Source organism: Ovis aries, chromosome 1, assembly GCF_016772045.2.
Source record: "Ovis aries strain OAR_USU_Benz2616 breed Rambouillet chromosome 1, ARS-UI_Ramb_v3.0, whole genome shotgun sequence".
Taxonomy (NCBI): Eukaryota; Metazoa; Chordata; class Mammalia; order Artiodactyla; family Bovidae; genus Ovis; species Ovis aries.
Genome location: NC_056054.1, coordinates 177,274,791 through 177,289,533, shown reverse-complemented (window position 1 = coordinate 177,289,533; position 14,743 = coordinate 177,274,791). Strand labels below are relative to the sequence as shown.

Below are 14,743 nucleotides of genomic sequence, written 5' to 3'. Positions count from 1 at the left end.
AGTTGTATGCCTTTATCATTAGTATTGAACTGTTTGATATGTTTCTCACTTTCTATTCCTGATTTTAAAGAGAAAAGTCATGGGTTTCTCTTTATCCATCAAGTTTGGGAACAACCATCCCTCAACATCTCTTCCACCCTGACAAAGGGGGTGCTGCCAACATGTGCTCACAGGTCCCAGGGTCTTGGTGAAACACATGTCTGCTGTTTGTTGGCTTTAATTATCCAGCTCAAAAATAACCTAAGAGGTTTTTCCAGGTCCATTTAGTCAGTATCAAATCATTTTCCCTCCATGTTGCTATTTTACATTTTTATTAAAGTTGTATTTCATGGTAAGAAACATGTCCAATACAGTTTTCTATCCCTGTAGGACCCAGCACTTAAAACAGATTCACATGTTTGTTAGACTGAACTGAAATTTATACTGTGGGAAATCAGGACGATAGTTTGGAATGAACACAGAACATTAGAGGGAATTGAGAAGCTCCCAGAATAACCCTGCAGAATTTCCCTGATGACTGCAGGCTCACGCCCCAGAACATAAACTGGGAAGAATATCATTTGTTCTCTACAAACTGCATTCCATCTAAAAACACACATTCTATTACTTTTTCGTCATCACATGCACACGGACCCTCAACAGACAGCCTCTGTGCTTACTTAGATACCTCTTGTCCTACAGAAATGTCAGATACACAGTTTGCACCAGATGCCTTTCTACTTCAGTGTAGTCATGATCCTGGAATGTAAAATTCCAGAATGCAAGGGATCTGCTCCATGGACACATTTAACACAGTCTCAGCATGGGATCAGGGAAGCACAGTCAATATTTTTATGATAACTGAAAATCCCAATAATTAACCTTTCCCGTGAAGGTCATTAACTGAATTAGGTTTTATAAAATTCCACATACAGAACATGGTTTTTGTTTTCCAGTGACTTAGATTAAACTGACTTTAGTCTGTCAAGTTGTTTCCAGGGTTTAACGCAGCTCTTGAAGGGAACATTCTGCAGCTCCAGAGTTACTGAGTTCGATAGACCCTTATACTGGGTTTCTACCCTCCTGAGCTCATCTTCATCATCTCTTTGTAACCTTTTCTAAAAGTCACATTATATCATATCTGCAAGAATGATTGGTTATCATTATGATTATTATGCTGGCTTAACAAGAGACTGAAGTACTAAAATATGGATTGAGGGGATATTTATATCCTCTGCAGACTTATAACAGTCATGACATAAAGAGCTGTGGTTTATTCCTTAATAATGGAAGATTAGATGATTTCATCTCAGACTTGCTGAATCCCACAGAGCTGGCAGGGTGGAGGACAAATGTAAATCAAAGGAGCAAAAAGATTTCAACATTTAAAAGGGAAATGCACAGTTGGAATTTAGTCAGCATATTTGCCAATACAATGTTCCCTTTGAAAAGAAGTTTCAAAAAGATTCCTCAAGTTGTCTCAGTTATGATGCATTCTTTAAAGTGAGAGCACGGCCTGAGGTTTCAGTAGAAGTTTAGGACTCACTCTCTCACTATGACCTTAGATGCAATCTCTCCATCCCTTATTTATCTCAAATGTCTTGGCAGGATTCAAAGATAATGTTTACAGAGCTTTCTTAGTTTCTTTGAAGACAATTGTTAGAGGATGTCTTATTAGTTATCTAGTCATTGATACTTCATGAACTTCTCATTAACTAATCACACAGCCAGCATGAGGTTTAGTGATCACCCATTTAATAGGAAGCCAACAAATACCATTCAATTATTTATTAGATATTTACTGAGTGCCTATAGTCAAGGCAATATACTAGATCTAAGGATTTTTAAAATGACTGATGCAGCTTTTTGCCCTGGAGAAGTTCTGTGTCACAGAAAAGATACAAGCTGACTGAAAACTTTAACAGTTTCTTGGAAAAACAGATTAGACTCTCTTCAGATAAGACAAGGATACTACAGATCAACTTAATAGCCAGCAAAAATCTCTAAGTAAAGCTTTATTAAATCTTAGTCTTTTTGATTACTATAAAATATTACTACCCCTATTGATAGTGACTTAGTGATAATTAGGGTGGAAAATTTTTGCCCATTGGTGGAAATATTAATAATGTAAACTAGGTATAGATACCGTATTTCCATTACAGTAATGTTTAGTACAGCAGGCTTCTGTCTTCTTGATCTATTTTCTTAATTTTTTTTTTTTCTAAGAACCACCTTATATCACATTAGTTAAGAAAAACTGATTTTTTTAATGATGGGCATAATGTCAGGCAGGAAGTCTTACATTTCAGCAACCAAACCATAAAAAGGGGGAGCATACATTTTTTGACATGATAAACAGACACTAGCTTTTAGTACAACTTGAGAAAGGCATTTTATAATGTCTTTTGATCATACTAACTATCCAAAAAACATCTAGACAATAAAAAATTATTAGTAGGTTATATTTTAAAGCCTCCTTGAAAGTCAGTTATCTTGGATTTGGCACATCCTCAGAGAAATCTTTTTACATGAAGGGTCAGTTTCCAAGACGGTCCACAAAAGTCTACTAATTTGTAATATAAATGATCAACCATGCAAGTACAGTATTTTGCAGATGGTATCAGCTGCTATACTCATGGACATCTATTAGTTATGTAAGAATTTTAAAATCTTGTGTTTTCATTTTGATGAAGACCTGAAAAATTAATACAGTCATATTCTGGGTCATCAATCCCACCCATTTCATGATTCTCAAAATTGTGTTTATGGTAATCATAATTGTGTAAGGCTTGTGTTATCAACTGATTTAACAGTAGTATTAGAAGTCCACTCTATATATTGGTTAATAGCTGGATGCCATTTGGTTGACTTGCCTTGGAAAATTTCACATAAAAATCCATATTTCTGTTTTGTTTTATTCTTGTAAGTCAGAAAACATAGCTACCATAGGCCTGTCATTACCAGTGACGGTGATGGAGCTGGGCAGTGGCTGTTTCGTATAGACATACTGCTTCTCTCATGGACGTTTTCTATTTGTGTTTGATATGCATTAAGAGTTTGTATTTCCCGGTCCAAGCAATGCTGTGTATTTTCCAGGATGTGGTAGTAGGGTTCGGGTGGAAAAAGGGAGTCTATGCCCCTGCACGTGTTGTGTGTAAACAAGCAAGTATGAGTAGGGGCTTCTGCTGGATGTGGCTCCTCTCCAGGGCACCATCACACTTCTTTCTTTCTGTTATCATTGTTGAGTATACAGCTTGAAATATAAACTAACCTTTAGGAACTATTTTCGAAATCACTGCATTCAAAGACCCAGGGGCTTGCTGAGTTGGAAGGAATCCTGGTGGCCTCCCTTCCCTCCTCCAGACATTAACTCAACCTTCACATAATGCTTGTCTCTTATCCAGTGTGCTTCCTTCCCTATTATTACTTGTTATTCATCTTCACTTCATTAATATTTAAAGATCATGGCCATTATTCACTGAAAAGGGCAACACTTACCACCAGCCATGCAAAGGTGAGCACAGATGAAATTTCTAAGGAGGTGTTTTGAAAGCATGGTATTTCCAGAGTCCCATTTATCTCTATTTCTATTGTATGGTTGTTTCTGCATTCTTCTTGTGCCACTGTAACAAAACATAAAGAGGGAAAGACACGGATCTATGATTGGTCTGTAAAGTATTTTTAATCCAAGAAATGAGAACAGTTTTAGTATAGAGATTCAGCTATCTTCAGGGTACACCTATGAAGAGGACCCCACCACGTACAGTCCTCATTGTATAAATGGCATAACAGGGTCACTGAGAAGCACAGGGTTGTCTATCACTGAATAACTATAAGGAAACTGCCCTAACAGAATCCAGCTCACAGTTCAGTACATTCTTCTGCTTTAACCTCAAGTTGGTGCATTAGTCTTTAGATCATATTTCCTGGATCAGGTAGAATATAAAACATTATAATCTGGCCTCCATTGTCTTTTAAAATTTTTAATAGACAATTTTTTTTAGAGAAGGTTTATGTACACAGCAAAATTGAGTGGGAAGTACAGTTTCCATATACACCCTGCCCTATGCATGCACAATCTCCCCCATTATTGACATCCCTAACCACAGTGATGCCTTTATTATAATCAATGAAACTGGATCAAACACATCATCACCCAAAGTCCATATTGTATTTACATAAGGCTCACTTTTGGTGTTGTACATTCCATGAATTTTGACCAAAGTCTGATATATATCCACTCTTGTAATATCATATAGAACAGTTTCATTGACCTAAAAATCCTTTGTGCTCTGCCTTTTCATCCCTTCCTTTCACCAAACTTCTGACATATGCTGATCTTTTCACTGCTTTTATACCTGGTCGTCTTTTTAGAGCTTACAGATATTTCTCCAAAGAAAAAAATCACACAGGAAAACACATCAGGAAACTCCAAGGAAGCATGTTTAATGAATTATTTTCATTTTTAAAGTGATATGAGATAAATAGTTTTATAGTCTCTCTTTTGGGGACTATACACATATATATACATTTGTGAGTAAACTATAATATCAGAAAATAATTTATAAATGACAACAATTCTATCATCTTAATATCCTGAAAATCTTATTCTTTTTTTTCCTATATCTATACAAATCTTGTTTGTATGCAAGTTTTTTTCATACTTTGCAATTTTATTTACCAGCAAATGTTACCTATAGCTTAAAAGGCTTTGCATGATTCTTAAGCTACCTGTGTTTGAAATTTCTATTATATCACATACATACATCATAATTTGTTTAGCAATTTTCAAGTGTTGAATCATATGCTTTTTCAGTTTTTAGCTTATTTAAACTATTACAATCTTTATAGAAAGGTTCATCCTTAAACTAATAGTTTTCTTCTGACCATTTAGCTACTTAAGATATATTCCCAGAAGTATAATTACTAGGTCATGAGGTGTGAACATTCTCCTTATTATCAACAACACATTTTTAAAAAACATGGGAATATTTCAAATGTTGTATTTTGCCTTGAAAGCTTTGCTGCCTTTCAAGCTCTTGTCAATATCAGTTGTCCTCTTTAATGATAACTCTCTCCTCCTGCTTTCTTAATTGAAGCCAGGCCTTCCCATTAGGGCCCAACTTCCCTGCATCATTCTCAGATAATGGTTGTTTATTTTCTTATATCCTTATTGCCTCAAGATTAGGAGGATTGGATCAGGGCCTTTCTTGCTCGCTATTGCTGCCTCCATATATTACTCCAACCTCAGAATTTAAAAACCAAAACAAAACAACAATAACAAAATTCCTGCCTTTTATGGTTGAAAGCATTTACTATAACAGCACTCCCAAATGGAGTTACATGTGTATCACCACCAAATTTTTTGGCCATATTTGCATACCACCATTAATACTATTTAATTTTATTCTTGAGATTATAATTCTGCTTACATCAGTTTATTTTAAACAGAGACTGGCCAAGGCACATATTTGTATAGTTTATGAAGTCTACTTGATATGTAAATTCTATTTAAATGTGCATTACCCAAACATATAAGTGGTAAATTTTTGTAAAGTTTGTCCAGATTCTGAGAAGTTGGTAATACAAGTGGCATAACTCTAATATCCCTGAGATTCTTAGTAAAAACAGATAAACTAGCATAGTAAACCTATAGGCAATATCTATGGGAACACTAAATAACAATATAACATCATTAATAGTTGGGGACAAATCAACAAACCACTGTGGTGTAAGCAACTGTGCAAAAAGAAACAGGAAAGTCAGTGGCCCGTAGAACTAAGAACTTACCCCTCCTACCTTCTAGAAAAAAGTCAACAGACAATCACTGGAAAGAAAGGCAAACTAATCTGAGAATAGCAGCAGAAACAGAGAAAGAAGTTTGTAGGCATCAAATTACCAGAGCCTTCAAGGGAAAAATGAAAAGGCTTGTCAGTGCTAGAGTAGAGGGGACTTTTCAGAGAATTCCCACTCTGAGATGAGATCCCCGGGAGTAGAATCCAAATTACACCAGACAGGCCCAACAGGAGAAAGCAAAGAGGCAATTTAGATAAAAGTGAGGGATAGGAGGAAAAGAAGTGCATCTTACAAAGTACAATGGCATATAATTTATTTTGAAAATAACAGGAGAGCTCTAGAGACACTGAAGACTCTAGAAAAGATGGCTTGGTGTACTCTTCTGTGATAAAAGTCAAAATCTATTTAACAAACATATTTAGAGCAATAGAAAAAAGTGGGTTGGAATCACATATAAAGATACCATAAGAAAAAAAGAGAATAGAGAGCAAAATAATATTCCTACAATAATAACAGCATATTAGAAAGACATGACTTCAAAATAAATAAAAACTATAACCCAATTATTCAAAATAAACTAAAAGAAATAAAATGATATAAGCTACGATAAGTTTTAGAAAGACTGCTAAATAAGTCATTTGGAGAGAAGAAATTCTATAGAAGATAAGTGAGAAAATTCAGGAAAGGGTTGGAAATAAGTTTTTAAAATCATTTCAGAAATTAAGAGCAAACTAGAAAAAAAACCAAGAATGTATTAATACAAAAGTTAATGCATTAAAAGAAATTTTAAAAATAGAATGAAGGAAATTTTTAAGTGAAATATTAATAAATAATGGATTTTATAAGCAAAAAGAGGTAAAAGAGATTCAAAGAAAGAGATAGGCAAGAAGATGGAGATTAAACAATACTCAAAGAAATAAACAATAGAAAAAGACTGGAAATTATAACTCTAGTACAATTTCTTTTTTTTTTTTCTAGTACAATTTCTTAAAATGACTAGAAAATATATATTAAAAGATTATACTGCAAAAGTAGGAAAATACTCACAGAATAGATACTAAGCATATTTTTATAAAAAATGTTAAACAAAATTAGTTCTGGGGAAAGAAAATCAAATTGTTATTAATTTTTGGACAGTAATTCTTTATGCCAGAAAATAATATTGTAACATTTAATGGGCTTCCCTAGTGGCTCAGATGGTAAAGAATCTCCCTGCAATGCTGGAGACCCAGGTTCAATCCCTGAGTCAGGAAGATTCCTTGGAGAAGGGAATGGCAACCCACTCCAGTATTCTTGCCTGGAGAATTCAGTGGACAGAGAGGTGTGGCAGGCCATGGGCTTGCAAAGAGCTGGACATGACTAAGCAACAACTTACACACAACATATGTAATATACTCACGGAAAGAATATGTGAGTTAAGGACATTATATTCAATCTTTAACATGAAGAGCATAAAAATAAAACTTATTAAGAGCTCACACAAGAGCTCAGGGAATACTGTACCATGAGCATTTGCTGAATATTCTCCAACAGAATATACTTCAAACTGAAGAGATCTTTACATAAAGACTGAGGGTAAGTGTTGAATATGTATTTACCTCTAGCACGAAGAATAAATAATTGTTATAAGTGAGTAGTAATGAATATATATTTTTAAATGAAGATACAATATAAGTGTCAAAAACAGGGTTGGGTGGGTATTGAGGGACTCCTTGTTTCAGGAGCATGAAGAGGTCAGTGAAAAAAAGATACATATAAGACTGAGCAAGTGTGTTAAAAATCACCATTTTCAGGGCCCTGGAAATTGACCAAAGACAAACAGTTAATTGATAAATATTTCTTCTTGACAAGCCACCAGAGCTTCAGTAAGAACAGTAGGAGTCTTCAGCCTGCTTGCTTTGCGATCCTTCCATCACCTTTCTCTGGAGAAGGCAATGACAACCCACTCCAGTACTCTTGTCTAGAAAATCCCATGGACGGAGGAGCCTGGTGGGCTGCAGTCCATGGGGTCACAAAGAATCGGACACGAATGAGCGACTTCACTTTCACTTTTCACTTTCATGCATTGGAGAAGGAAATGGCAACCCACTCCAGTGTTCCTGCCTGGAGAATCCCAGGGACAGAGGAGCCTGGCGGTCTGCCTTCTATGGGGTCGCACAGAGTTGAACACGACTGAGGCGATGGTGTGATCACTCATCTAGAGCCAGACATCCTGGAAAGTGAAGTCAAGTGGGCCTTAGAAAGCATCAGTACGAACAAAGCTAGTGGAGGTGATGGAATTCCAGTGGAGCTATTTCAAATCCTGAAAGGTGATGCTGTAAAAGTGCTGCACTCAATATGCCAGCAAATTTGGAAAACTCAGCAGTGGCCACAGGTCTGGAAAAGGTCAGTTTTCATTCCAATCCCAAAGAAAGGCAATGCCAAAGAATGTTCAAACTACCAAACAATTGCACTCATCTCCAATGCTAGTAAAGTAATGCTCAAAATTCTCCAAGCCAGGCTTCAACAATATGTGAACTGTGAACTTCCTGATGTTCAAGCTGGTTTTAGAAAAGGCAGAGGAACCAGAGATCAAATTGCCAACATCTGCTGGATCATGGAAAAAGCAAGAGAGTTCCAGAAAAACATCTATTTCTGCTTTATTGACTATGCCAAAACCTTTGACTGTGTGGCTCACAATAAATTGTGGAAAATTCTAAGAGAAATGGGAATACCAGACCACCTGACCTGCCTCTTGAGAAATCTGTAGGCAGGCCGGGAAGCAACAGTTAGAACTGGACATGGAACAACAGACTGGTTCCATATAGGAAAAGGAGTGCGTCAAGGCTGTATATTGTCACCCTGCTTATTTAACTTCTATGCAGAGTACATCATGAGAAATGCTGGGCTGTAAAAAGCACAAGCTGGAATCAAGATTACCGGAAGAAATATCAATAACCTCAGATATGCAGATGACACCACTCTTATGGCAGAAAGTGAAGAGGAACTAAAAAGCCTCTTGATGAAAGTAAAAGAGGAGAGTGAAAAAGTTGGCTTAAAGCTCAACATTCATAAAACGAAGATCATGGCATCTGGTCCCATCACTTCATGGGAAATAGATGGGGAAACAGTGGAAACAGTGTCAGACTTTATTTTTCTGGGCTCCAAAATCACTGCAGATGGTGACTGCAGCCATGAAATTAAAAGATGAGCTTCCCTGGTGGCTCAGAGGTTAAAGCATCTGCCTGGAATGCTGGAGACCTGAGTTTGATCCCTGGGTTGGGAAGATCCCCTGGAGAAGGAAATGGCAACCCACTCCAGTATTCTTGCCTGGAGAATCCCATGGAGGGAGGAGCTTGGTAGGCTACAGTCCATGGGGTCGCAAAGAGTCGGACACGACTGAGCGATTTTACTTTTACTTTCACTCCTTGGAAGAAAAGTTATGACCAACCTAGACAGCATATTCAAAAGCAGAGACATTACTTTGCCGACTAAGGTCCGTCTAGTCAAGGTTATGGTTTTCCAGTGGTCATGTATGGATGTGAGAGTTGGACTGTGAAGAAGGCTGAGCACCGAAGAATTGATGCTTTTGAAATGTGGTGTTGGAGAAGACAGCAAGGAGATCCAACCAGTCCATTCTGAAGGAGATCAGCCCTGGGATTTCTTTGGAAGGAATGATGCTAAAGCTGAAGCTCCAGTACTTTGGCCACCTCATGCAAAGAGTTGACTCATTGGAAAAGACTGATGCTGGGAGGGATTGGGGGCAGGAGGAGAAGGGGACGACAGAGGATGAGATGGCTGGATGGCATCACTGACTCAATGGATGTGAGTCTGAGTGAACTCCAGGTGTTGGTGATGGACAGGGAGGCCTGGCGTGCTGCAATTCATGGGGTCGCAAAGAGTCAGACACGACTGAGCGACTGAACTGAACTGAACTGAACTGAGGTGACTTAACAGCAACAGCAGCATCACTTTTCTCAACAGCAGCAGCAGCATCACTTTTCTCAACTAGGTCGGGGAGAAAGGTCATTTCACCATCTTATAATTGGCTACAAAACCCAGCAGCTTTACTTCCAAAAGGGACAGACTTAAGTTAGGTATGAGCATGAAAATCTTTCACTTTGTCAGCTAGCAAGGATAAACTTGGTAGGCAACAGAAAAAGACTGAGGCTTGGTTAGTCTGGGTGTGCAGTCCCAGTGGGGTGAGTGGCAGACCAGACAGACAGTTAACAGAGATTCTAGAAATCAGAGAGTCATAAAAGTGCTGACATAAATTCTTTACACATACCAGGTTGACTGGGAAAACTATACATGAGTAAGGGGATCTGAGAGAGCTCAGTGAAAAGTGAAGGCCAAGGGAGGTATTACTGTCGCAACTTTGAACACAGTCTCCAACTCCCTTTCATACAGACGTCTATGTGTAGAGGGTGGAAGCCTATTGGGCTTGAGGTATTTAAGCAAAATTTTTTGCCAAATTCATTTGTGGACCAACAAAGGGAATTTGACAATGTACGGGCAATTCCTTGGAAGTAAAACTAAAGACATGAGAATTATAGTAAAAAGCTAAGCAGAGGTATCAATGGCCATAAGTGTACGGTCAAAAGAGATAGATTTTGCAATTTAAATATGAGCAAGTTACTGAAAATTTTAAAAACCCAGAGAATCTAGAGTTGTCATGTTATGTTTTTTTTTAAATGTTTAGCTTTCAACAACAACAACAAAATGATGATGTATGAGGGAAACAAGAAAGTGTGACCCATACTGAAGAAAAAAGTGGTTCATTGAAATTCATTCTGAGTAGACCATACATTAAATTTAACAGATTTCAAAGCAGCTATTAAAAGTATGTTCAAAGGATTAAAGCAAAATATGGTGACAATGATTCAATACATAGGGAATTTTAGTGAAGATAAAAAGAAACAAATGATTATTCTAGAGTTTAAAAGTCTATAATAAAAATTACAAAATTCACTGGAGATTCTCAACAGCCAATTTGAGATGGCAGAAGAAAGAAAAAAAGCATACCTAAATAATGATTAATATAAACTACCTAATCTGAAGAAGAGAGAGAAGAAGATTGAAGGAAAACAGTTTCAGAATCATATTGTGATTGATTGTGAAGTCACTCAGTCATGTCCAACTCTTTGTCACCTCATGGACTGTAGCCTACCAAGCTCCTCTGTCCATGGGATTTTCTAGGCAATAGTACTGGAGTGGGTTGCCATTTCCTTCTCCAGGGGATCTTCCCAACCCAGGGATCGAACCCTGGTCTCCTGCATTGCAGACAGATGCTTTACCCTCTGAGCCATCAGGGAAGTCTCAGAACCATATAGGACAAATCAAATGTTCTAACATACATGTAATTAGAGTCATAGAAGGAGAGATGAAACAGAGGAGGACAAACAAATATTTGAAGAAACAAAAGCCAAAAACTTTATATTTTATTTTAAAAAATTTCTCCAAATTAATCTACACATTCAAGAACTATAAAACCTAAGTAACATAAATATAATCAAATACCCACCTAAGCATATCATAATCAAAAGCCAAAACAAAGAGAAAATTATGAAAGCAATCAGCAAGGAAAAAATCTCAAATTTATCACATGCAGGGACCAATAACAGAATCAATGGTTCACATCTCACCGGAAACAATGAAGATCAGAGACATGTTCAAAATATTGAAAGAAAAAACAGTCCACTAAGAATTTTGCACTCAGTGAAACTAATGTTCAAAAATAAAAATGAGAAAAAAAAGACAAAACAATTCATGGCAAGTAGATTTTTCTTATATGAAATTCTAAACTATGTCCCTCAGGCTGAAAGGAAATGATAACAAATAGTAACTTTTCTCCATGGGATGAAATGAAGAGAATATGAAATGGTAAATATATGGGTCTATATAAGGTTTTGTATATATTTTCTTTTTTTCTTCTCAGTTTTTTTTAAGAACATGAAATTCTTCAAATCATTAATTATAGCACTGTTCTTTGGGTCTATTATATGAGGTCGTTCATGTGTCTGTTTTTTCTCTACCTTTTCTCTTTTTTTCACAACTTACTCCAGCACATCCCTTCCTTTTGTTATTATTGTCATTAACAACACAATATGTCTTCTTTATTTATGTAATACATATAACAAACTGCATACATAGAAAAATGGAAACATTGGAGTTAACAATAAGGATATTAAAATAACTTTTTAACATATTCAAGAATAGAGAAAAAGATGAAGGGAATAGATGAAAAGATGAACAAGTTCATCAAATAATTAAAACTATCAAAGACAATAACTTTAAATATAATATCAGAAATTAAGAATGAATTTGATAAGACTGAAAAATTACTGTATATCAAGAAAACCACTATTTGTTAATTGGAAAATAGGTTAATAGAAAATTTCCAAACTGAACCCCAGAGAGGAAAAAAAGTAGGAAATACCAAAAAGGTACTAGAAATAATAAAAATATAGTTTGATATATTTAATACTAGAAACTTAACATCGAAAGTTTAAATACTAATTTAAAAAACATGGAAGTGTTAGAAGTAAGAGTGAATTTCTGCATAATCTAGGAATGGGGAAATTTTTCTTAAGTATGACTCAAAATTAGAACCATCAAGGAAAAAGTGATAGATTTTATTTCAAAAGGTAAGAATTATGCTGCACTGGAAACAATACCATAAGAAGGTATGGATAGATGAAAAACAGAAAGTATTTGCAATTTATATCACAAAGGGTTAACAGATTTTATATATAGTATATTTTCAGCCTAATAAAGATAATAACTATAATGAATTAAAATTCACTAATATGCTTAAGTTCATATAGATTCTTGATACTGAACATGAATACTTGTCACCTAGTGAACAAACTCATTTTTAAAACTGGTAAGTAAAGGGAAACAATCAAGTGTCTAGTCTGTGTTTTTTTTTTTTTAAACAAATTGTATATCTAATAAACAATTGGTTCATGAGAGGAAGTTCCTCTTTATAAGAACATTTCAGCTGATAAATGAAGGAATGAAAAATTAGAACATCACTATCTGGCTGCCAATAAAAAATGAATGGATCTAAGGCAGTACCCATCAATGCTGTTAAGATCACACAACCGGACATCATGTAGTGCTGATGTAACTACACAACATCACCTATGAAATATTCTTACCAGAAGATAAAAATAAATGTGGTCAAATATGCATACCGAACTAAAAGATGAAAGAAGAACATGGAGATACCATGAGATGTAAAAGCAAAATCCAGGCTGTGGGTAATTATACAAGACAAATAATCAAATTTGCTCAACAGATGCATTGGCAAAGAAAAACAAGAAATGTCAGACAGCCTTCAGATTAAAAGAGAATAGACTCTCTTTTAATCAGAGGCAGGGGGTGGGAAGTGAGCAAAATGAATGAAGATGATAAAACGGTATAAAGTTCCAGTTATAAGATAGATGAATTCTGCAGATATTATGTAGAGCACAGTGATTAAAGTGAAACACCATACTTCATGTTTAAAAGTTGCTAAAGAAAGTACATCTTAAAGGTCCTCATCATAAAAAAAAAGAAAGTTGTAACTGTGTGAGGTGATGGATGTTAACTGAACTGACTGTGATGATTACTTCACACATACACACACACACATATAAGATCATCATGTTGTATACCTAAAGTGAATACGATGTTATATGTCAGTTACATCTCAATGAAACTGGGGAAAAAAGGTCGAAGAATGAATCATGCCTTCAGGCAGGGTAACAGCATGCAGTTAGACTAAGATTTTCAAGATTATATTATCAAGATTATTCCTTTCTATTACCAGTACTACCCCTCTGTCATTACAGTCTATACTACTTTGTTCCTGCACCTCCTCCTCCCATTCCTCCTTTTTCTCCTACTAATGCTTCTAAAAATATGAACACTGCTCCCCACCACCCCACCCCGCCGCCAAGGCTGTGGCTGTAATCTGGGAAATTAAAGCCACATGTGTATGTTTTATAACTAGTCCTAACAACAGCATAGTTTAAACGCATTAAAGTCTTAATAGTGTGAAGCACTGTGTGATCCAGTAGCATCAAATGAAGGAAACCTGGATTACAGTCACCCAAGGCTGGACTCAAAGAATTGTGTTTCTTGGAATAAATCAAGTGCCAATCTGTAAGGAAATTCTGTCAAATGAAAATGAAAAAAGAAGCAAATGTCAAACTGTGTGTAAAATCTCTGCCTTCTTCCACAGCCTCGGAGCACTAGATCATACAAAAGAACGAGGCCCCGTTCGAAGCGGCCCTTCTCAGCTCTTCCCTCAAAGCATTTTCCCTCAAAGGCTCCAGGAACGTGCGAAGGTGGGCAGGCTTTACATTGCTTTGTGAACAGACGGGGAAGAGACTGACCCCGCAAAATGACAGAGAGGAAACGGAAAGAGGTCACAATCACCTCTGGTCCCTCAGCATTTTCATGTTTAGATTCTTACACACCACTTCAATTTGTATTTGCTCACCTACTGCACAGACTTGTACTCGTGTGCTTGCTGACCCAACCAACGTGTTGAAGATCTCCCAGGGATGTGAGAGGAAGTGGTACAAGTGAGAGACGTGAGCGAAGATCAAAAGAATTACGGGGAAAAAGATATCATTAGGGGAACTTGACAGGGCTTTTGAATGACAAGAGGCCCCATCTAAGTATCTATCCCTTAGGTGTATACCAGGCTCACGTCTTTGATCAGGTGGCACTAGTGGTAAAAAGCCTCCTCGCCAACGCAGGAGATGTAAGAGACAACTGCTTCAATCCCTGGGTTGGGGAGATCCCCTGGAGGAGGAAATGGCAACCCACTCTGGTATTTTTGCCTGGGAAATCCCATGGACAGAGGAGCCTGGTGGGCTATAGTCCACGGAGTTGAAAAGAGTCAGACACAACTGAGGGACTGAGCACACACATCTTTGATCACTGCATGGTGAAAGAGTTCTTTCTCTTTTTCTTTTTTCTTTTCTATTTTTCT

General features: G+C 36.6%; 1 protein-coding gene and 1 non-coding gene across 4 annotated transcripts in view; one reads left to right on the top strand and one right to left on the bottom strand.

Moving 5' to 3' along the window:
- The window catches only part of LOC114108634 (uncharacterized), a 32,687-nt gene that overhangs the window by 8,636 nt on the left and 9,308 nt on the right, over positions 1 to 14,743 (top strand). For both annotated transcript variants that reach the window (XR_006055995.2, XR_009601142.1), the window contains exon 2: positions 13,985 to 14,090. This is a non-coding gene — a transcript (uncharacterized LOC114108634). The remainder of the gene's footprint in view (positions 1 to 13,984; positions 14,091 to 14,743) is intronic.
- The window catches only part of CD96 (CD96 molecule), a 99,060-nt gene that overhangs the window by 79,267 nt on the left and 5,050 nt on the right, over positions 1 to 14,743 (bottom strand). For both annotated transcript variants that reach the window (XM_027965703.3, NM_001306108.1), the window contains 1 exon segment: positions 3,478 to 3,602. In XM_027965703.3, the coding sequence (XP_027821504.2) occupies positions 3,478 to 3,602 (125 nt within the window).